This window comes from Mus musculus, chromosome 1, assembly GCF_000001635.26.
Source record: "Mus musculus strain C57BL/6J chromosome 1, GRCm38.p6 C57BL/6J".
Classification (NCBI taxonomy): domain Eukaryota; kingdom Metazoa; phylum Chordata; class Mammalia; order Rodentia; family Muridae; genus Mus; species Mus musculus.
In genome coordinates, this window is record NC_000067.6 from 71,599,697 (window position 1) to 71,622,720 (window position 23,024).

Sequence of the window (23,024 nt, forward strand, 5' to 3'; positions counted from 1 at the left end):
AAGTTAAAAAGACGCCTGTTTAATCCACTCCTACTTTACTAGGCGAGTTCTCATGCTTGCCTACAGTTTCCTTGACTCCTATACTGGCAGAAGCAGTTACAGGGAAGAGTAAAGGGCTTCACGGGGTGGACAGGTCACTACTAATGAAAAACTCATCTCAAAAGCACCTCACTTATGTCCCAATACTGAATCGTCTCTGATTACAGTTTCCGGTTTTATTATACATAATGCTGTTTGTAATCATAAATTTCATTATGCCTTTTAAAATCTAGGCATGCTAATTTTACTATTTTGTATCTTTATGTTCTCTATATTAACTTTAAAAAAAGTAGGGTTTCACTATGTCTAGTCTCAAACTCACATCCTCCTGCCTCAGACTCCTGCCTATGACTACAGTGTGCAGATTTTCATTAGACAATAATGAATGAGCATTTATAAAACAACAAATTCAATGAATGAGATTTATAGGTCAAGCAAACATCAGGAAGCCAACAGATCGTGGAATGGTGCCCACATTCTCAATACCAGACCAGACTATCTACCGAGCCAGGGTCTCCTGCGGGCGCACACAGGCAGACCACGAGTACACTGACCTGTAATGGTGTAGCTTCTAACATCCGGGCTGATGCTCCTCTGAACTGGGGTCTGGCCATTGGCTGGGATGGCATCGACTTGGAAGCCAGTGATTGTCTCTGTCTTTGTTCTCCAGCTAATAGTGATGGTGGTCTCTGTAGCGTCCGTCACACGGGCCCTTCTTGGAGGGCTAACATCTGTGTAGGAGCAGAGCCAGAGATTAAAGCACGCTTGGCTCATACATGTAAGGTTTGGATATTTTAAAAAGAGTCCTCATTATGCAAATACATCCACTTCAGGAAATACACTAAAAAGTAATGTGGAGGTTACAGAAAGATGGGTTAACGGTATTGAGGAAATATGGAAATGTTCACTAAACAGAAAAGCTTTCTAAATACTATCAGTGGTGCCCAGGGTTGACTCTCTAGTGTCTAGAGCTATGTCAAACAAGTGTGACAATGATTACTTTACTAATATGTAAGGATGTATGGTAGGAATTATAACACAGACAATTAGTAATAACGTCTGTCTGGGTGGCGAATCTTCGGTCATTTCTATAAGGCTTCACGTGTTAATCATTCCATAGGTGATGAAACATCAACAGACTAGACCACAGATCTAATTTAGCCCCACATTCCCTATGGTGGAAGCCAGTTCATCTTCCCCACATTGAACCCTACGAATACAGACCCTCACCAGTACCGCATAAGCCAGCTGTGAGTTTTAACCCACCAGCACCAACACAACACAGTGAAGTGATTCCATTTTGTTTCGGCAGGTCATTTCCTGGATGGATTCCCGAAACGACAAGCTGTTCTATCAACTTCCAAATTCTATTGCTAAGTCAGTGGCTTAAATGTAAAGATCTTTTCTTTTGACTTCCACTCAGGGTGTGTCAGGATTAAAACATGTCACTCATCGGATTACTCACTCTCCAGAGTAGTGATGACTCCCTGGGCTGGTCTGCTTGTCAGTGTGTCCTTGAGAGCATAGACACTGACTTCGTATTTAGTGGCCACCTGGAAGCAGAGGTACCAGAAACTTTGGCAATGGTGTTGCATGATGCCCGGAGTTCTTACCAAAGCATTAGAGAAATGCGGTGATTATAAAAGACCATCTGCATAGCCCAGCAAACCCCAAACCCCCAGGTTCCCAGAGCAACTTCACTGTTACCTATGAGTGACAATACATTTACATTTAAATTAAGTGAATTTTAAAATGTTCTCAGGGGTTAAGTCCACAATCCACAAGGAGCAGCAAAAAAAGAATAAGAAAGAAATCAGTCTTAGCCTTTTTTTTTTTTTGCCTTTATGATATGACAGATATAAATCAGGTTTTGCTTTTTTCCTGATCACAAAAAAAGCAAGAGAAAGCTTCTATTCTACTGCTACTTCTCTAAGAATTGGCCTTGTGTTAAGATGTGCATTAAGCCCTTATAGGATCCTAGCTAATTTCTGCATGGCTAGAAAAAGTTTTAAATACTACTTGCTTGCTTGTTTGCGGCAGGGTCTCTTTGTGTATCTCTGGCTGTCCTGGAACTCATTCTTGTAGACCAAGCTGGGCTCGAACTCAGAAATCCACCTGCTTATTCTGCCTCCCAAGATTAAAGCACAGCTGGCTGATTGTCAAATGTTTTAATGGGGGTAGTGTCAAGTTAGGCTGGTACTAACTGGAGAATGCGTCTTGCCAGGGAAACATCACTCATAAAAGCCATAAACTCAGCCAGAGTGTGTGTGTGTGTGTGTGTGTGTGTGTGTATATAAATTGCTCCCTACCGAATACCACTTCTTTTAAATAAGTGGAATACTTCTGTCAAAGACCTGCACGAAATCCAAAGCTATTTACACCATTCTAATCCAATAGTCATCTTAGGGTATCTAGAAAATCCTAGGTCTACATAAAAGAATTCTATTGTACACATTTGTGACAACCCTATTTGATGGTAGAAGCAAAGAACACTAGGTTTATTATGAGATTGCACCTATGAACTCTATGAAATGACCTCCTGCCTTACTCTGCAGAGGGAAGCTCACTTCTTACCATGAGTCCTGACACAATCACCGATGAGCTGTCTGGAGAAAGGTTGATTTCTTTCATTGGTCCTGTCTTCTCTTTCGGGTTCACCCGCACCCGGTAGCCAGTGAGCTGAACACTGGGTGCTATCCACTGGGCAGTAAAGCTGGTGGGTGTCACCTGACTGAACTTCAGATTGGTGGGCGCAGGAATGGCTGTCAGGATGGTCATTGGTTAAAAGGTTATCTTATAGGGAACGAGGAACGGGGAAAGAAAGCAAACTTGAAGAAGGAGAATGGATGGTCCTCGTAGGGACTGGTGGACTCCCTGGAGACTCCCAGGAGAGTCTGCACAAACAGATAATAAAAACGAGAGGAGTATTTATACCAGCAACTCTCAGAACCACTGCAAACATCTGCATAAACACCAGGGTTCCGAGAGACTTTGGGTCTTATCTCCCTACCCTACGCCTTTAGAAGCCAAGAGTTGAATTCCCTTATTAGTCATTAGAATTGATTTTTTTTCCATTTGTATGAAAAAGATGAGCAATGGCCCCTTTTTCTATATAAATTATCTTTGTACAGGAAACAATTTCACAGACTATTCCATCCTAGAGATAGAATTGTTTTTATTTGTCTCTTTTATTTGGACCCCACGGCAGATAGCACTGCTAAATTTGAAGTATTCTCTGCGGCGTAGCATAAGAAGAAAATTGGTTTACAATAGAGGCAGGAGAGAGAAGCAGAGAGCAGTTCCACAGACTGTCACCTCTGTATGCTTTGAGCATTCCAATCTTGCTCCAGCGGTAAAAGCATAAGAGGCTGGTAAGAAGCACTGGTCCTAATGACGCTGTCCTGTGCATCTGCATCATCATCCTTTAAGCAAATGAAGGCCCAGCACAGGAGAGCTAGCCAGGGGAGGTCTTACCCATGTATTCTTTGATCATGTTGCAAGAAAATGCCTGGCTTAAGAGGGTCAATTCTCAGAGTAAGCTCTATGATTCTAGACTTCTTTCCTCCATGTGTGGAGAGGGAGGGTCACCACCGAGGTGTCTCACTTAGGAAACAATCCGTAATTTAGTACCTTCAAATGTCTTGCTTCATAATCTTTAAATATTTATATATTTCATATGTTTGCACGTCTGTGCTTAGCTACTTTAAATTTCTCTTTCCTAGACTTAGTTACCTAAACATCACCTGACTTTCATTGTTCACAACCATTCCTCATTAAAGAGGGCCTTTCTTTACTAAGAGTTTGAAGGCATTTTTCTACTCTCCCTTACATGGGACTCAATAGCCCAGTAAAGTATAACGCCAGCAAGGCATAAAGCCACTGTTCCCAGAAGCACCCGGGTGGTGGGTGCGGTTAACGATATACCTGTGGACTGGATTCCAATCAGGGGCTGGCTCTCCATATCATCGTGCAAGGCAACCACACTGACTGTGTACTCAGACCCCGGCCTGAGGCCCTGCAGCTCTGCAGTGTCGTCTTCACCATCAGGTGCAGGGAAAAGCTCCCGGATTCCATCCTCAGGGCTCGAGTAGGTCACCCTGTACCTGGAAACTTGCCCCTGTGGGCTTTCCCAAGCAATTTTGATGGAATCGACATCCACATCAGTGAATGCCAGTCCTTTAGGGCGATCAATGTCTGTTAGGCAAATTAATGGTAAGAGGTTATGTGAAAAGCAAGTTGTGAAACAAGCATATTTCCATACCATGCAAAGCAGTTCTGCAGATAACTCTTGTCTTTGATGAATTAAGTTCCAATTATCACACTATTAAAACAGAAAGTTGCTTGACATCTGCTTAAAAGGCTTTTTTTTTTTTTTTGAGATTTAGCATATGCAGTGTCACGTTGCTTATTAAGACACAAGTGTGTGTAAGGTATGTAGACACCCTGAAGAAAAAAATCTCCACCAAGGAAATTTATTTATATCAATTTAAAGATATTCTAGATTTGATTCTGCAATGTGATGTTAGTCTCAAGGACCTGGATTTTCTATATCTTGGAAATGGTAAAGTTGATTTTTTTTTTCCTCAAGTCATAATTTGTCTTAGGTTCTTCTTTTTTCCCCTCTCTTAAGTCTTTATATTTAAAAAGGCTGACCCTGGGCTGGAGAGATGGCTCAGAGGTTAGGAGCACTGACTGCTCTTCCAGAGGTCCTGAGTTCAATTCCTAGCAACCACATGGTGGCTCACAACCATCTGTAATGGGATCCGATGCCCTCTTCTGGTGTGTCTGAAGACAGTGACAGTGTACTCATATAGATGAAAAAAATAAAATCTTTAAAAAGGAAAAAAAAACAAGGCTGACCCAGCCACAGTCCTTCAACCATAACCACTTCTTGGGGCACACTACAGTCAACATTACCATCCAGTCATAGAAAAAGTAGGTCCTGGAGAGATCTTTCATAGATTTGCTAAAAGCAAATAAGATTTTGCTGAGGCTGTTTAAGCAAAGGAGATTCAAAGCACAGCAGCCATTGATGGCAACACTACAGTGATTTTTCCTGCAAGCTCGCTTTGGCGCCAAGAAATGTAGGCCAAGGGCTCATCTCAAGATATGAACCAGCTGACACATTGCCTTTCCCTGTGTGTATACAATGGCACAAGATGTGCGGTGGGCATCGAGAGACACCTGAGGACAATATGACTTTGGAAGTAGGAAACCGAGCATTGGTTACGTACTGGTCACTGCAGTTTGAACCAGGGGCTGGCTTTCTCCGTTCCGGTTCTGAGCATAAACACTAACCACGTACTCCACAGTGGGTTGCAAACCTTCAATGGTCATTTCTGTTTGATCTGAAAAGGAGGGAGAAGCAATTAATTGCAGGTCTATAGAGCCACCCAAGCCACTCCTAAGGACTCAATGAGAAGCAGATGCTGAGCCTATAATTTTCATTTGCAGAATAACCATGAAACACCCATTCCACTTGGGAAAGTCAGATGCCTGTTTCCTCTCAGGACAACTTGTTCACTGGTACCAAAACTGGGGCTGGGGAGCTCGGCTTAGTTGGTAGAATGCTGTTCCCATGAACAAACCCAGGCTTAGATAACCAAGCGGCACAGTAAACTGTGTGCGTATCTATAGTTCTAGCACTCAGGAGATACTGACAACAAGATCAGAAGTTTAACGCCATCCTTGCCTACGTAGTGCAGTGAAGGCCAGCACAGACTTCATGAGACCCCCATCTCAAAACAAAATCTAGCATACTGAAGTAAAATCATATTCAAGAATAAGCTTTACAACTAACTTAACATGATGCCCCATCCCCCAAAATTAATGAGGCTATTCTTGAAAAATTTCAAGAAAGAAATGAAAATTGATCTTAAGAAACTGGCTTGAGACCTTGCAAGCCATTTCATATAAGAACATCAGATCTAGAAGGATCTATAACATCAGTATATCCTTCTCTTCCTACTACACAAGACAGTATTAAAAAAAAATAAAACCCGAGATACACGGATACCAATACTGAGCTGGTGCCAAGCCTATGAATGGGAGTAGCATACACACACCACATAGGACACTCACTTCAAATGGCAACTTCTGAGCTCCTACAGTGTTTCTCTTGCTAGGTGTGGCCTTGTGGTTATCCTTACCTGGACTGGCAGTTTTAGTTTTTGATGGTCCTAGGCCATTTTTGGGAGTGGTGGTCACTCTGTAGCCTGTCACAGGAGAAGTTGAAGGCAGCCACCTGACACTGATGCTGTTGTCCTGGACATCTGTCACCTGCATCTGGGACGGCTTGTCAATTTCTGTAAGTACAAAAGAAAGCAGTGATGTCCCAGTGTGGGGGGAGGGCTGGACAAGCCCTGGCCTTTAGTTCCAGTGTGTATGCGAATGTTCTCTTGCTTCTATTAATGTATTGCAAATGTTTCTTTTGACAAGAATAAAGGGTGTTAGCTTGAAGAAGGAAAGCCATGCATCCAGTCACTATTACAACTATTTACAACCTGATTCTTTCATTCCACAAACAAAGCATTACATCTCAGGTAGGCCTTTGTCTCCTAATAGTCAACCCATCCAGTCATTTTCTACAGGTATTTATAAACACTCTCTGGCTTGTGTCTAATGTAGATACATAGCGGTAGCAGTTAAAAACACAGACAAAAATGTCTGCTCTTGGGGTCTTCTTTGTACATTTGTCTCAAGACTCTATTACTTGAAGGTGTTGTTAGCTACAGGCTTTTGTACACAGAGAAACCCTGTCTCGGAAAAAAAAAAAGAAAAATAAATCAGGGTCAAGGGTGTAGTTCAGTGGTACAGCATATATATATTTATGAGATGCTGGGTTTGGTCCCCAGCACCACACAAAACTAAAGGAAAATCAACTGTGTAGTGAAGACAATACCTTGGACGAATACAGGGATAACCATCTTCATAAATAACCCCGTGTTACCCCAAGAGAAATTTGTACCTGTTTTATAATTGATGGAAACTGGCTTGCTGCTTGCTGGACTGTCCCCACGGCCAGTGACAGCATACAGGGTGATGGTGTAGTCTGCTCCTGGTTTAATGTTGTTGATGGTGGCTGTGGACTTGCTTCCGGGCACAGTGAACTCCTGGACAGGGCTATTTCCTCCTGTACGAAAGGAGTTAGCATAGAATTTGAGGAGCTAGGAGTTACTCCAATATTATTAACACATCGAAAGCGGTATGTAAGTCACTGCAGCTTGCTGGTTCCATCATAAGGAGTGGCTGCTTTAACCCAACCTGACAGACAAGTGTATTTATGTGTGTAGTAAGCCCTGAGAAGTATATAAAAACCAGGAGAACTCTCAAGCTAATGCCATATTAACATCCCTGGGTTAAAATGTCACTGAGTTGCAGATTAACAGGCAAAAGGTGAAGAAATCCCCAGAAATGAGCTCCCTGGTTGATAATAAATACCAAGCAGTCAGCCCTGAAACCATGTCCATATAAGCAACAGTAAGCAGACTCGGTGGGTTGTATTTATACTTATTTGTTGGATGCACATGCACTCTGTGTGTGTGTGTGTGTGTGTGTGTGTGTGTGTGTGTGTGTGTAACAGTAAGACAAAGAAGCCAAGAAACTGAGAGGAAGTGGAGCGAGAGGGGTGTGGGATAGTTTGGAAGAGGAAAGGGAAGGAGGAAATCATGTAATTATATTTAATTAATTGTTTAAATTAAATAGAAAAAGGGGACAAGAATGTGGCTCACTCAACCTAAAATGGAATGAAGTCTTTACAAAAGGGTTAACAGAATATTTGTTAAATTTAGAGAACACTGAAAAGAAAGAATAGTAAGAATTACCAATGGTAATATTTGTAAATATATAAACTTTTTTTTCTCAGCTCTGCTTCCCACCCTTGCTGTAGTGTATAAACCACCTTTGAACTTCATTACAATCAATTAAATGTAGCTCCCATGCATTTTTGGACAGAAAAAGAAAGAAAGAAAGAAAGAAAGAAAGAAAGAAAGAAAGAAAGAAAGAAAGAAAGAAAGAGGGGGAGGGGAGGGGAGGGGAGGGAGGGAGGGAGGGAGGGGGGTTTTCTAAATGGGCCTGTTTGCATTTAATCCTGTTCCCACTGTCAGATTTCCAAGTTACCCACCCGAACCCTGATCCTCTAAGGGTGAAATGGCCCAAAATGAACAGACCTGTCTCTCCGTAGGTGATTCTGTAATAGCGCACAGAGACGGCAGGGGGTTCCCAACTGATGAGCAGGCTGGTGGGGGTGGAGGCAATGACCTCCAGATCTCTCGGAATATCAGAAACTAGAAAAAAAAAAATCACAGGAAAACTTCACATGTATAACTTCCAAAGAAAGCTCAGGTTCACTTTGTCCTTTCCCAGATAACGATTACACACATCCTCTTCAAACAAAAATCTAAATGCAACACTGAATTAGCAGAGTTAAATTCTATGGCGAGGTCAAGGGAAGGGGCTATGGAGACCATCCCAATTGTGAATTCCTTTTTTCCTCAACAGTCTCTTTGGGAAATAATTTAAATCACAGAAGTTATAAAAACTACAGCAGCACTCACCATGCACTTTTCTTTTTTCTTTTGGTTTTTGAAGACAGGGTTTCTCTGTGTGTTATAACAGCCCTGTCTGTCCTGGAACTCGCTTTGTAGACCAGGCTGGCCTGGAACTCACAGAGATCCCACCCCATGCACCCTTAACTATGTGTTATTTGGAAATAGTGGTCACACACGCCCCTATTCACAGCTAAGCTACAGATTGTTCTGATAACAGGTCTCCCAGTCATTGTCACTGAAAATATATCTATCTGTGCTTAAAGCCAAAATCTAGGGCTTGACTCACGCCACACAGAGCACTCCACCACTACACTACATCCACTGCACCCCTTTAAAAAACTTTTATTTACTTTGAGATGAGCCTCACTGAATTGCACAGGCTAACTTTGAACTCACAGTAGCCCAGGATGGCCTTCTTGCTCCAGCCTCCCAAGTACCTGGGATTACACATCTGTGCTACCAAGCCCAGCTAACGAAACAAAAATCATAGGTTTACAGTAACTTTGGTACCATATTATGGTTTTGTATGAAACCTTCTTAAAAACCAGTAAATATCCATGAGTAGTAGTAGCTCATGCCTGTAACTCCAGCACTCACAAGTCAAGGCGAAGTATCTTAGATAAGCTTGGGCTACAGAGCCAGCTTCTGAGTCAGTCTGGGCTATGACGCTCTCTCAAACCATCATAAATAAAGACTGACCAGCAAAAACACCAGAACATAGCTGAACCAGGTGACAATCTCTCAGAGAAATAAATATGTTTTTAGAGGGAGAAATGTTTACCACACAGTCTATCACTGTCCTCTTTCCCTTTTTATTGAGATAAGATCTTGTTGTGTAGCTCTGGCTAGTCTGGAACTCACTCTGTAGACCAAGCTGACCTCCAATCCAGAAATCCACCTGCCTCCAAGCGCTGGGATCAAAGGCGTGCGTGCGTGTGTGTGCGTACGCGTGCGTGTGTGTGTGTGTGCGCGTGTGTGCGCGCGTGCCTGCGTGCATGAGCGCGCACAGCTGCGCCTGGCTCCACCACTGCTCTTTGTGTCTAACATGAAGCTTTTTCACAGTCTACACCAAACCTATACAAAGTCCACACCAAGGGATTTCTTTGCGGATTAAAAAAACAAAATTACCTGTGGCTTGCTGGCCAATCAGTGGCGGGCTCTCCTCTCTGCCATTAACAGCAATGATGCTGACAACGTACTCGGTGCCCGGATTAAGGTTGGTGAGGGTGATGGAATTCCGCGAGGGCGGCACTCGATCCTGCCTGGGTCTTCCGACAGAATGCTCGGCGTGATGGCGGATGATGTAGCCGGTGATGGGGGCCCGAGGAGCCACCCAGTGGACAGTGAATGAGTTGGCGGTGATATCAGAAGAATCAAAACCAGTTGGGGAATCGAGACCTGTTTTTCCCACCCAAGGAGGGGAGCAAAAGACAACAACCACGAGCTTAGACATCGAGGATGGAGGATGTGGGGAACGCAACTGACACTGTTATACGGGACTGATAGCTGACCGCAATCAGCTTACACAAGCATTTCTTTCTTTTTTTCCTTTTAAAAGTAATTGAAACAATATGTAAAATTATAGCCGATTTCTACATTATACCGAAACACTGATACTTCTGAGGGCTTCAGCGTTGTTCTGGGTAGCTTTATATCATAAACTTGACCAAGCTAAAGTTATCTAAGAGGAAGGAGTCGTTAATTAAGAAAATGCCTCTGTAAGATCTAGGCAAGCTTGTAGGGCTTTCTCTTTATCAGTGATTGACAGGGCAGGGCCCTGCCCACTGTGGGCGGGACAGTGCCTTCTCTGGGCTCATGGTCCTGGATTCTATAAGAAACCAGGCTGAGCAGGTCATGGTAGAAGCCAGTCAGTAAGCAGCACTCCTCCATGGCCCCGGGTATCAGCTCCTGCCTCCAAGTTCCTGCCCTGCTTGAGTTCCTGTCCTGGTTTCCCTGCAGTGATGGACTACAGTGTGGAAGTGTAAGTCGAATAAACCCTTCCCTCCCCAGTTTGCTATTGATCATGGTGTTTCCTCACAAATATCACAACAACCTTAACTAAGACAAGAAACCAGTGAAATTCACAAGGAAACCAGGGAACTCTATTGTTATGTTAAACAAAGTAACATTATTATGTTAAACAAAGCAATCCAGTCTCAGAAAGACAAGTGGAGTTTTCTGGTACCTGGATCCTAGCTTTAATTTTTCATATGTGTGTATAGAGCATCTACATGTATGTGCAGAGCAAAGGTCCTGAAACTAGAAAAAGGAATGTGGGGAGAAGAGAAGGTGCTTTAAGGCGGAGAGGGTAGAAAGTGAAAAGGGTCATAGGATAGAGGTGACAAGATGACGAGAGTGAAAACGGGGCTGTACATTACTACAGGGAGAAAGGGGACCAGGAAGGATGACAGGGGGCAAGGAGAGGAACGGAAGAGGAACATCAACAGAGCATGTGAAAATACCATGGCAAAACCACTACTCTACAATAACTAAAATTAATTATTAATTAGTTGTAATTAATTATTGTCATCATAAATTAATTAATAAATTAAAAGTAATGTATCAATGCCACAAAAGGTGGAGATGCAACTATAGACTCAACCTATCATTTTGTTGCTTAACGTTGGTAGCTAACGTGGCTCACCTGTTTTCTGCCTTCCCCGGAGAGGGATGCTCTCATGTTGTTCGTAGACACTGGAGACACTGACTAAGTATTCTGTCCCAGGCAGGAGATCTGAAGAGGCAAAGTGGGATTTGCTTTAAACTTGATTGAGACTTTGAGAAAGCATAACGCTCCCCGGGACTCCGTCATCTGATAAAACATCCAAGCGTTCAGTCCCATAGCCTACCTGTGGCTAAGTGAGTATGTCTGTCTGGACATAATCTGTAAATAAGGGCCGCTCTGTCCTGTCTGTAAGCCCCAGCTCCACAGGTATAAATGGAACTCAGTCAAGTGTAAACACGGGATGTTACTATCTCTCCCGTCCATTTGAAAGGGCATCTGTGAGGGCCACTGATGTAACTTTTGTGGGAGTCTACATTACCATCTACCCATCACAACAACCACATGAGGTGGTCAGCAGCTTCCATGCTATGCAATGTCAAGATGTACAGTTGGACAAAATTTGACATGTGTCCTTGTTGGGGCCATGAATGTATTCAAGACAATGAACATACCTAGTGCCCCTGGACTCACTCCACTGCCCTCAAACTGCTTAATTTTTAAAATAGGGTAATAATGACTTCTCTAAGGGGGAGTTTCTTCTAGCATTAGGACTCTTTAAGATACATAATTAACATGTGACACGGTTTGGCTAAACCGGTGCCAACAGGTGGCGATGGGTCTAGTATATTGGACAATGTGGTTCCTACTGACTGGACAGACATTTCCACACTCGGGTTAAGTATCTGGGTCCTCTGGTCTTTAGCCACCAAGTGAGAGCTGCTGCTGCTGCCTCTTTGTAGTTAGCTTTCTGAGCCGTATCTGAAGAGCAGAGGATGTTTTCTGACCCTATTTGGAAATGGGCCTGAATGTAACTACTTTCCTCTCCTGTAGAACCCCTGTACTTATACAATTTCCTACAATGTTGCAAGCTCTTGTTCTCTTTAATTCAAAGTATCCTCTTCCAGTAGGACTCGGGAAGAAACAATTTCTATAACTTGTCTAATACATGTCAGTTGCTTTCTAAACTCTCCCAGCTTCAGGGAAATGGTGCAAACACGTGCTTTCTGAAATATGAACTAAACGTCTGCCTGTCTCCACGCAAAAGCCATTCTAAGTTTTCTAGTGCTAAATAGATCCCCTGGTGGTGGTAGATCTCACACAAGAAAGGACAATAAACCAGATGCGCTGATCTCCATGTTTCTCACTCTTGCCTTAGTTACAGAATTCACTTGGGAGTCACGTATCTTTTGTGCACTGATTAGAGAATGTCTGACACCTTGGTGCTTCACAGACCGTGCCTTCGACTACGATTTGTAGCGATCAAAGGTCTGCCACTCCGGCAGAATCATTACATCTTTCACAGTTTACAGAGCCGCCTACTGAACTTGGAGAGCGTGTCTCTCGGTCACAGTTCTCCTTTCTCTTAGGTGGTCCTCCAGGAAAACTCAGGATCCATGCCTTGTGCTCCAGATCTACGGATCTGCGTATCTACGGGACAAGCTATGTTTGAGGGCTTACTTGTTAGGACCACGGCATTGTCTGAAGGTGAAATGGATAGCTCTGCAACGTCCTCTTCATTCTTCACGGGTGAGTAGCGCACCAAGAGGTTGGTCAGCTCGATGGACGGAGGCGGGGCCCAAGTGACCCGCATCGTGTCTGGACCGATATTGGTGAATCGCAGATCCGTGGGAGGAGGGACAGCTGATATCAAATAAGGAGGATTGAGTTAATGCGATTTTAAAGTCAAAGCTAAAAAAAAAAAATAGCTGAAAAGGTAAAAACCAGTATTTCATGCAGAAAAGAAACAGTTACAACCATGCAAACAGTCTAATCTAATCTAATCTAAATCATGACACGCTACTGTTAAAAAAATAAACAAAACACTATAGAGAACACTGTTAGGCCCCTTTAACCTTTCTGCCATGATCAATGCATTTTAAAAGAATTTTAGTCTACTTTTCAAATAGGTAGGCTTTTTTTTTGGTGGCTGCTATTGCCGTTTTAGTACATCGATACCACGGAAGATGTTTCTCCCAGGCTGAAGAGGCTTAAGTTGCCACACAGCAAAGACACATAGCAGTACTTTCCGAAGAAACACATGCACGAAGACAAAAAAGACAAGGGGTCCTCAGTTTCCCCGGAGTGAGATATCTACACACTACTGCATTGCCATAATTCCATTCAGTGAACTCTACTTACAAGTGAGGGATTCATGCACAGTGGTTCTCAGCAATGTTTCTTACCATGCAGGGCAGAGAACCTTTAAGATGTTGCATGCTCGTCTCTAGACTGTGGTTAAAGAGGAGTTTCTTTACCCTGTAGAGCAGCACTATCCAGAAAGCCCTACGGCTCGTCGTCATCCTACCCTGAGATCTCCCCTTCTGTTCCACACTCATTTTTGGTAGGTGTTTTATTAGCTACAAAAGGAGCTTATCAAGGTAAGAGGAAGCACGCAGTGGCACACTTTGGAGGCCTGTCTTAGTGTAAATGAGTGCTCATTGTTCAGTTTGATAGTCATACTTTAAAAAAAAACAAACACCCTCAAGATCTGCAAATGTAATCTCCTTTGCATTTCATAAATCAGAGATCTAGAGCTCTTCCCCTTCACATCTGTTTGTGCTTTGACTGAAAGTGCTTGAGACTATTTACGCATACTTTCATGCAACCAGACTAATGTATCCCTTATCTCTGAGCGGGCCCCGTCTTCATCTCCGTAGCCAATCACTGGCTTGGAAACATCCAGATTTAACCACAGCGACTGAGCAGCATGCAACACCATCCATGTCTCAAACACAGAAGACTTCAAGATTCACCCGTTTGCTGTGTCAGTGTAGTAGGGGCACTCTCTCCGCCATTAATGAGAGTGATAACGCTGATGTCATAGTCAATGCCAGGCTCCAGCCCTGTAACTGTGTAGTATCCTACTGAGGAGTCCACAAAATCTTCAAAAATAGGGATCCCTTCTCCTGCCGCAACTACTGTGATTCGGTACCCGATAATGGTGGAAGAGTTTAGCGGGGTCCACCTCAGGCCGATGCTTGAATCAGTTATATCAACAAAGCTTAGGTCAGTGAGCTGGGGCACCTCTATTGAGTTACGAAGCAAAGAGGAGGCAAAAGAAAAGTAGAGGCAAAAAACAAAGGAAAAAATAAAGCAGTGTACATCAGGTGACCGGTAGTGAAATTGACGGAATGCTCAAGCAATGATGGTATATGCAATGTATCCCAAATTATCTGAAAAGACGTCCCAAGCATCATGAGTAATTTGCTCCCCTGGGAGACTAATGCAGGTTACCACATTCTTTCAGGGGCTTCCTCCCATTTAGAAAATGTCCCTGAATGGTACAGTTTTAACTTCTCAAGTGTTAAAAAAAATTAATCATAAACCCATTTACAATGTCAAAATCATTCTCAGAGCCTGAACTGATCTATAAAAGACACTAGCAATGTTGGCGGGGTGGGGGGTTGGGAGTGGGGAGAACACAAAACCTTTAGTAAGAAAATAAAATCTTCCAAAGGTTTTTTAAAAAAAAATTGGCTGGCTAATTGACTTATTTTCCATGTTCAAAAGCCATGATGGCATCATGACCATGGTATTAATCTATGTTGTGAATGTGCCACTCAAATGCACAGTCAGGCCAAGGCCAGCCAGCACAGAGCCCTGAGCCCACTCCACTGCCAACATTTTAATTCATGTAATTTAATTAGTATTCATAAATGCATAGCAAAATACTGCAGAGGGTAAGAGAGTCTGACCAGGGCTTTCAATCTACAGAAGACTGGGGACAAACAATGAACCTATCCCTAGACAGGCCTTTGTGACGCTGTCTTTCAATTCAGAAGAAAGCAAGCCATGGGGGGCCTGGCCTTTACTTCTTTCCTTTCTGTGGTTTTTCACCCCACTTGCAATTTTAAAAAGGATTTGAAGCTGCAAGATAAAGATTTGGATTGTCAACCAAGTGTGTTTCAGTGCTCACATATGGAGACAAAGGCTGTTTTCTAGATAACAGTTGGAGGTGGAGATGGACTGTAAAACCCGGGCACAAAAGCCCCAAAGGGATGCATTTACCACATTACTTTTAGCCTGTCAGCACTGGGTACAGACACGCGACACTGTTTAGTAATCTTTCCGTGTGAGCAAACAGTACAGAGTTAATGCCGTGGCCGCACTCATCAGGTACCCATGGCAACAAACAGCATCCCAGGGAAGCACAGATAGTGAAGCAGAGGAAACAGGAAAGCCTTCATCCAAACAGTTGCTTTTTGGCTTTGTGGTTTTGGAGAGCGCCCTGGGAGGTTGGCATTAAATCCCAACTGTATCTGACACACTCAGCTATCTCGGATTAAGATGCTTATCCCCATCGCTACTCAAAACTGCCACTCTAAGGATAACAGCTTATTTTTCTATTACCTGGGACAACGGTATCAGAGATAGGGGCACTTTCCTTGTCATCTTTGACAGTGTAAACACTGACGTTGTACTCCAGGCCAGGATTCAGGTTCTCAAAAGTGCAGGAACTCTGATCAGCATGGACCACTTCTTCCAGAGAGGTCCCCTGCTGCCCGTTCGTGGGGGTAGTAGTTATTCTGTAGCCAGTGATATCTGGAGTAAATGCAGAGAGGAAGTTACCATACAGAACCAATGTGACTCAGGGTATATTAAACTGTACACCAATGATGGACCTAGAGAGGAAAAGGTGGGACCAAGGGGCAGGGCTGTAATGTACCAACAGTCAGAAAGTAGGAATTACTCTGCCGGGTGACTAGTCCACAGCAACTTATGATAATTTCATAATAACTAGAGTCTGAGAGTGTCCAGCACTTAGACATGAATGTTTTAGATGGAAATGCTAACTCGATCATTCTACATTGCATCCATTGGGCGATCTTACAACCCATATAAATGTGTTAACTACAAAGTAAAATCATGGGACCTTTAACAAAGATAAGGAAATCTTAGAGAAGACCTGAGAGTTTCCTGTCTACAAATTCCAGCCTCTTTTTACTATTTTATCCTGTTTTTCCTTAATGGGCGACCTGTGGGAGAGCTAGGAAATCTACATTTTTTTTTTTGAATGCTCTGAGGTTGCTTTCCACTTAAACATTCTCCGAAGAGTGTAAAAGTTTGAACTATGGGAACGGGGGGGGGGGGGGGTAGGGGCTGGAGGGCACAGAACACAGAAGTGTAGATGCTCATTCTCGAAAACAAATATTAATCATAGAAGACTTCAGAATCATGAAAATTGGGCAGTGAAGGCATTAAAGGAAAGGAGATATCAATAAATCTAGTAGTGGCCAGAGCTCTGCAGGGCCAGGCTGGAAGAAGACAGAACAAGACTGACCCACTGAGAACAGGGAATGAGGGTATATCCTGTCAGTGGGGAGAAGGTGAACATTAACGTGTTATGTGCTAGGAAACCCAGTGGGATGGGAAGTCAATAACATTTCGGTCATTTGCTTTACGCCTGACCATTGAATGGGCAGGCCACTGAAACCAAAGATTGATGATCCAGCTGCCCAGAAGCAAGAACTTGTCAGCTTCAAGTTTCAAACCCAGAGAAACTTATCTGGAAACACTGTAGCTGTCACATTATACAATACATTGCCACAGAGAAGGAAACATCACTCAGTCTGTCTATTTCAAAAGGAGATTAAAAGGAGTATTTTAAACTAGTTTTATTTTGTGTGACTATAATCACACACATTTATAGATAACTGCTTGACACCTACGCCCGAGCAAGGGTAAGAACAGTGTAAGAGATTATAGCTACAAATTATAGACTAAAGATTTGGCTCGGTGGATAAGCTGTTGGCCACGTACTCATGAGGACCTGACTGAGTTCCTATCTCCAGAATCCACATAAAGCCAGACACGAGAGCGTGTCTGAAATCCCCAATGTTGCTAGAGAGCATTGGGAAGTGAAGACAGGAGAGTTCCCAGAAGCTATTGGTCTCACTGTCTTAAAGAAGATGGAAGGCAGTCACGTATACTGAAGGTTATCCTCTGACCTCCATACACACACTGTACCACCTGAACTTAGACACATGAAAATGCATGTAGGCATGCATCCATCATACAAAGGTACTTTAAGATGATATTATATATGTGTATGTATATAATATATAGAGATAGATGCAGATATAGTTTATATAGTTTTGTCAAGACATAGCCCACACTATGACTCCAGGCTAGCATTAAGACTTGCTGTATATACCAGGCTAATCCTCCTGCCTCAGCCTTAGTGTTGGGGTGACGTTACTTTTAGAAAACCATTATCACCGGGCGATGGTGGCTCACGCCTTTAATCCCAGCACTTGGGAGGCAGAGGAAGGTGGATTTCTGAGTTTGAGGCCAGCCTGGTCTATAGAGTGAGTTCCAGGACAGCCAGGGCTATACAGAGAAACCCTGTCTCAAAAAAAAAAATGATCAATGAGTAAAATTAGCAACAATCAAATAATGAACTAAAAATATTGCTCCAACTAGTTGGCTCCCATTGACCATGTTCTCAAGTAGCAAGGTGTGGCAGCGGGTCTCCCAGGGGAATCATAGCTGCTCGTGTAGCCACGCCCAGCTTTTTGCCTAGTGGCTGGGGATGAACTATGTCCTTCTGCATGCACATCAAATGTTCTTCCCCATGTGAGCCTCTGCCCATCCCTGTCTCTCATACATCTTATGGTTCAATTCATTACATATTCATAGGTTACAGATGTGCATACTGAACCAACATGGATTAAAAGAAAATACTGGTTGAAGATAATTTGGATCTATGCTATGCATGCACTCTTTCTTGTTACTGTCCCCAAAACAATCCAGTGGGACAATGACTTCCACAGCATTTGCAATCTATTAGGCTACAAGTAACCTACAGATAGTTGAAGTATGCAAGCAATGTATAGGTTATACGCAAGCACAACACCATTTTATGCAATTGGCTGAGCAGCTACAGAGTTTGGAATCAATGGGAACCCTGAAGCCAGCCCCACCCAGATACCAAGCGATCTGTCAAACTTCAGTAAACAGTCAACTTAAGATTTATGGACTATAGACTATGATTTCAGCCTTTAAAATTGGGCTTTAAATTTATTTATTTATTTGTCATTTATTTACTTGTTATTTATTTGTTATTTGCTTGTTTGTTTATTTATTATGTGCATGCGTGTTGTGCCTACATGTGTGAGGGTTTCAGATCCCCTGGAAACTGGAGTTACAGACAGTTGTGAGCTGCCATGTGGGTGCTGGGAATTGAACCAGGGTTCTCTGAAAAAGGCAGCTGGGGCTCTGAACTGCTGAGCCATCCCTCCAGCCCCAGTTTGGGCATTTTTAACGAGCTGAACAAAATCTTCTTTCCATCTAATCCTCTCAAAATTCCCTGTAGTATAAACGTTAGTCTCCCCCGCCCCCACAGCCTAGCATTTGATTGTTCTCTTTCCTGCGAGTTAAGAAAAGATGCAGCCGTGTTTACACGTAGTTCATGAACTCTCTCATTCTCCTCTGTCACTCATGGAGAGCAGAGCACTTGCTTTCTCTCTTTCTCTGAATGGAATCCAAATCTGTCTTGGGAAAGCCTTATGTGTACGCGGCTCTCAGATCCGCCCCACGCTTCCCTAGGGTGGTGCTCCCCTTTGTTACCTGGGGTAGTGCTCCTCTCCCAGGAGACAGTAAGCACTCCAGTGTCAGGGTTTGCCTCCAGATGCAAGTTGGTCGGTGGAGACAGCGCTACACAACAGAAAAGAAAACTTAAAAGTTAAACTGAACACAGAACACGTGGCCTGTGAAATGTTTCCTCTACGCCCTCTCTCCACCCTTCTTTCCTCGCACCTCCCTCCTTTTTTGCCTTTCTTTATCCCTTCCCTCTAGGACTGGGAAAATAAAGTATTCTATAAAAATACAGGCGACAGTAACCCCGATAGGTGGTCTCTAGGATTAACGCTATTGTAATTCACTACTGAAATTGTTTCATCTTGCCAGTTTGGAAGACTTTTGACATGGAAGGAACACTTCTAATTCTGTGGCCTGCATGACACCAGCTAAACTACATCCAGTTCTGAAGACTCTGCTGATATAAATAAGAGAGAGGTTCTTCCCTTGTTCTGTCTCAAAAGAAAGCTGGGACGCTAACATTCAAATAATTAGAGGAATATGTTTCTTTTTTGGGGGGACAGGCTCTCACTGTTGGTTGGCCTAGAACTTACTATGTAGACCAGGCTAGCCATAAATTCTCCAATATCTGCCTCTCTCTGCTTCCTAAGTACTGGGACTAGAGGTGTGTATTATAAAACCCAGCTCCGCCTCCAGTTTTTGGCTGGTCTTGAACTCCCATCATCATTCTTAACTTTCCCAAGCACTAGGATTAAAGGCACACCCTACCACACCTGGCTTTGGCAATCTTTTAAAATAGTTTACAAGTTAAAAGAAGAAGGAAGGCTCTCCTCACGTGTCACTACTCTGTTGACAATCGGTGCATCTCTCTCCTGGCCATCTCGCAGGACTTGGATGGTGTAAGTGTATTCCACGCCTGGAGTCAAGCCAGACACAACAATGCTCCCAGAGTCTGAAGTCACTTCTCGGGGTGCCTCACCTCCCTGGCTCGGTCGTACACCCAGCTGGAAGGAAGACAGCAAAATCAGCATGAAGGATGAATATTCCAGAGATCCCGAGAGGTTGTAGATTTACACAGGGGGAAGTCCGTTACAACTCCACACTGCATTTACTGGGTGGATAACACATTGAGGGCTCACTTTAGTGATCTTGCAATTAGCTGGAGGTATCTTCCTTTGGTACTAGGGTCCTTTATAATAGAAAGGTTCTAGAGAAATGTCAGTATAACTGTTTGACACAAACCCTTCTGGTGCATACCAGCAGTACACAGGGAAGAAATGCTCTAGGCTCTCTCTTTAATAAGTTATCTGCAGCCACTTTGACACACGGAAATGAAAAACACATTCCCACGAAGACGTCCGTGTGTTCCTAACTACAAAAGCTTAGGTGACATTATCAAACAGTACTCAGCTCCAGAGAAACCCTTCAGATTCTCTGTGGCTTCTAAAACTCTGAACGACATTATTAAGGGAAACTAAAAAGGTGCCGTGGCGGTCTTCATAAAGGTCCCCTCTGTACCTGAGCAGCCCACTCATCAAGATGGCTATTTGCATACTAAAAAGCAGAGTGACCCTCGGTCTATTTCTTTTTTCTCTCTTTTAAACAATCAGGCTTTGATTCCAGACATAATAAGTGTCTCTTTTTTTTTTATCCTCTGGATGCCTAAGGATGGGATTCTTTTTAAAAAACATATTCATTTGTATCCATCACGTCCCTGGTATCACTGCTTTAAAGAACATGACTCTGGATATCTAAAGCGAAGACCTCAATTTTAACTTCTATTAAGAAATTCACCCACAGGGCTTTGAACAAGTTGAGATGAAACTGATTGGATAAAAATGTGATTTTTAAGTGACTCTCAGTTTAATTGGTCTTCCCAAATTGGTTTTCATAAGCTTCTCGACACCCATTTAGAGCAACACATCAAATGAGGTTTGGCTATACTTTTATTTTAAAATGGAGTTCCCTGGGGAGAAGGACAGAAAACAGAACAACACTACAGTTCCATGGCTCATGGTTTTCTTCCCTTGCAACACAGAGAAGCCTCAATGCAGGCTTTGCTCTCAGAAGGTCCTGGAGTATGAGCATAGAACTTTAAAAACCCAGGTCTGTAAAGTGTAGTGGGAATGGAAAGACACCCCTGGGCTGGATCATGAGAGGTGCATCTGAAACTCACCTTGAAGCCAATCCTTGGAGCGGGGGTCCAGGTGATCACAATTGTGGTCTCTGTCACCTCGGTGTTGTAAGGTGGAATGGAGCGCAGAGGCTGCACTGCAAATTAACCAACATGAGGTTCAACGTTAGGCGCATAGGTGTAGGCCAGGACTGCAGATTAACGAGCATTGTAAACAGAGCTTTGGTCTAACCAGTAAGTACACAGAGAATGTAGCTAAGGTGCATTCATCGGCTAAGAAGTTGAACTGCTTCAAGGCACCCAGGACCTGGTGAGACCCGGGAAGGGGGCCGAGGGTGGTGATTCTGCAGGTCCAGCTTTGTTTGGGCTGGGGCTTGAATTTCTGGCAGAGACCTGTCACTCACAGGTAGTAGAAAGAGGGGCTCGCTCACCTCAATGGAAGCTCCTTTTAATTTCTTGGGCCTTATGATCTGTATCTTTTCATGATTTGGGGATCTTATCATCAACATCAAAGATCCATTCCTCCAACATGTGGTTGATCATTCAAACAAAAATGCTACAGACACTTAATACCTGACCACTAGACATAGAAATTATAACTAGTATGCTTGGTATTCTAGTATCCTGACACCACCATCATTTCTTCTACTGAAAATTCTAACTTTTTTTGTTTTGTTTTGTTTTTGTTTTTTCGAGACAGAGTTTCTCTGTGTAGCCCCTGGCTGTCCTGGAACTCACTCTATAGACCAGGCTGGCCTCGAACTCAGAAATCCGCCTGCCTCTGCCTCCCGAGTGCTGGGATTAAAGGCGTGCGCCACCAATGCCCGGCTGAAAATTCTAACTTTTTAACAGCCTGGAGAGAATGTTCAGCAATTAGGACCAAATACTGCTCCTGCAATTCAGAACTGTCCATTTTCACACCTAGGCATTTTCTATTGCGTCAGCCAAGCAGCTAAATCTTGCCCCATGTTTGAGACAATATTCTCTTGCCTAGACAAGACCATTACAGGAAAATCACCAAGCCACAAACCCACAAAGTGTTGTCAAACAAAGGATGTGCCTGTAAGTATGAATTATGGGCTCTGGCAGGGCTTGTTAGGTAAGGAACAACCTGGCTGTTGAGAAATGACATACGCCCCCAAACAGAAGGAGGCTGGATTCCTCCTCTATAAATAACTTATTCCCCCCACTTTTCTCACAGTTGCTCTTAAGAATTTAGCATGAGATATAAAAGTCAGAAAACTGGTTGTTTCCAAAACTTAATTTTGGTAAAGCATCAGAAACCAAAGTTCCTAGGCCCTGCTCATGTTTATACCAAGACTATCTGAGGTCCAAATGGATTTGCTTAACTCCTTGGTTCCACTGGTTTATTTAAATCTGAGCCACGGTGAGCTGCTCATTTGTCTTTCAGTCACCTACCCTACCGTGTTGGAAAGGATACTCCACGCAATTCGGTATGTTAATTAATGGTCAGCAAATACAGTTTTACTGTTACACCCAGAAGCCTCGGGTACGAGGCCAAGTAAGAGGCTGTGTGCACAGAAACTCCATGCTCATTAATTTAAGGGACAGCTCCAAGAAATGGGTTTTGCAAGAAAAACAAGGATACTAGTTCTGTAAGAGTGGATCTTAGACTTTCTCAAAACTGGGCAATGTCAAATACCAAACATTTAAAAAGAAGTCTGCAAACTAGAAAGCAGACTTCATTTGCTGGTGAACAGTTTCGTAGGAAAAAACAGGCCTTCGGTGTTCAACCTCACATTACCAAATGTGCATGCAAAGAAGTTTGTGGTAAACAATAGATTCCTGTGGGGAACAGTTGACAGTTTTTCTAAATTGTTGCTTATTTATTTATTTGTTTGTTTTTGAGACAGGGCCTCTTTGCTTAGCCCTAGCTGTTCTAGACCTCACTAATGACCAGAGTGGCCTTGAACTCAGAGAGATCCACCTGAGTCTACCTACCAAGTGATAGCACTAAAGGCAGGTATGTGCTACCATGCAGGGCTTAGATTACTTTTTAATGCAAACAAGACTTGCT

At 43.2% G+C, this 23,024-nt stretch overlaps 1 protein-coding gene across 15 annotated transcripts in view; it reads right to left on the reverse strand.

The window, feature by feature from the left end:
* Window positions 1-23,024, reverse strand: part of Fn1 (fibronectin 1) — a 67,808-nt gene that overhangs the window by 14,224 nt on the left and 30,560 nt on the right. For 5 of the 15 annotated variants that reach the window (NM_010233.2, XM_030248135.1, XM_006495700.4 and 2 more), the window contains exons 21-36: window positions 21,029-21,123; window positions 19,688-19,856; window positions 18,883-18,969; window positions 15,664-15,855; window positions 14,067-14,339; window positions 12,772-12,954; window positions 11,233-11,322; window positions 9,717-9,986; window positions 8,208-8,324; window positions 7,007-7,171; window positions 6,189-6,344; window positions 5,274-5,387; window positions 3,964-4,233; window positions 2,614-2,801; window positions 1,505-1,592; window positions 594-770 (exon numbers count right to left, since the gene is read on the reverse strand). In NM_010233.2, coding sequence (NP_034363.1) covers window positions 594-770; window positions 1,505-1,592; window positions 2,614-2,801; window positions 3,964-4,233; window positions 5,274-5,387; window positions 6,189-6,344; window positions 7,007-7,171; window positions 8,208-8,324; window positions 9,717-9,986; window positions 11,233-11,322; window positions 12,772-12,954; window positions 14,067-14,339; window positions 15,664-15,855; window positions 18,883-18,969; window positions 19,688-19,856; window positions 21,029-21,123 — 2,634 coding nt within the window. The remainder of the gene's footprint in view (window positions 1-593; window positions 771-1,504; window positions 1,593-2,613; window positions 2,802-3,963; window positions 4,234-5,273; window positions 5,388-6,188; window positions 6,345-7,006; window positions 7,172-8,207; window positions 8,325-9,716; window positions 9,987-11,232; window positions 11,323-12,771; window positions 12,955-14,066; window positions 14,340-15,663; window positions 15,856-18,882; window positions 18,970-19,687; window positions 19,857-21,028; window positions 21,124-23,024) is intronic. The other 10 variants (NM_001276413.1, NM_001276411.1, NM_001276410.1 and 7 more) reach the window with 3 other exon arrangements.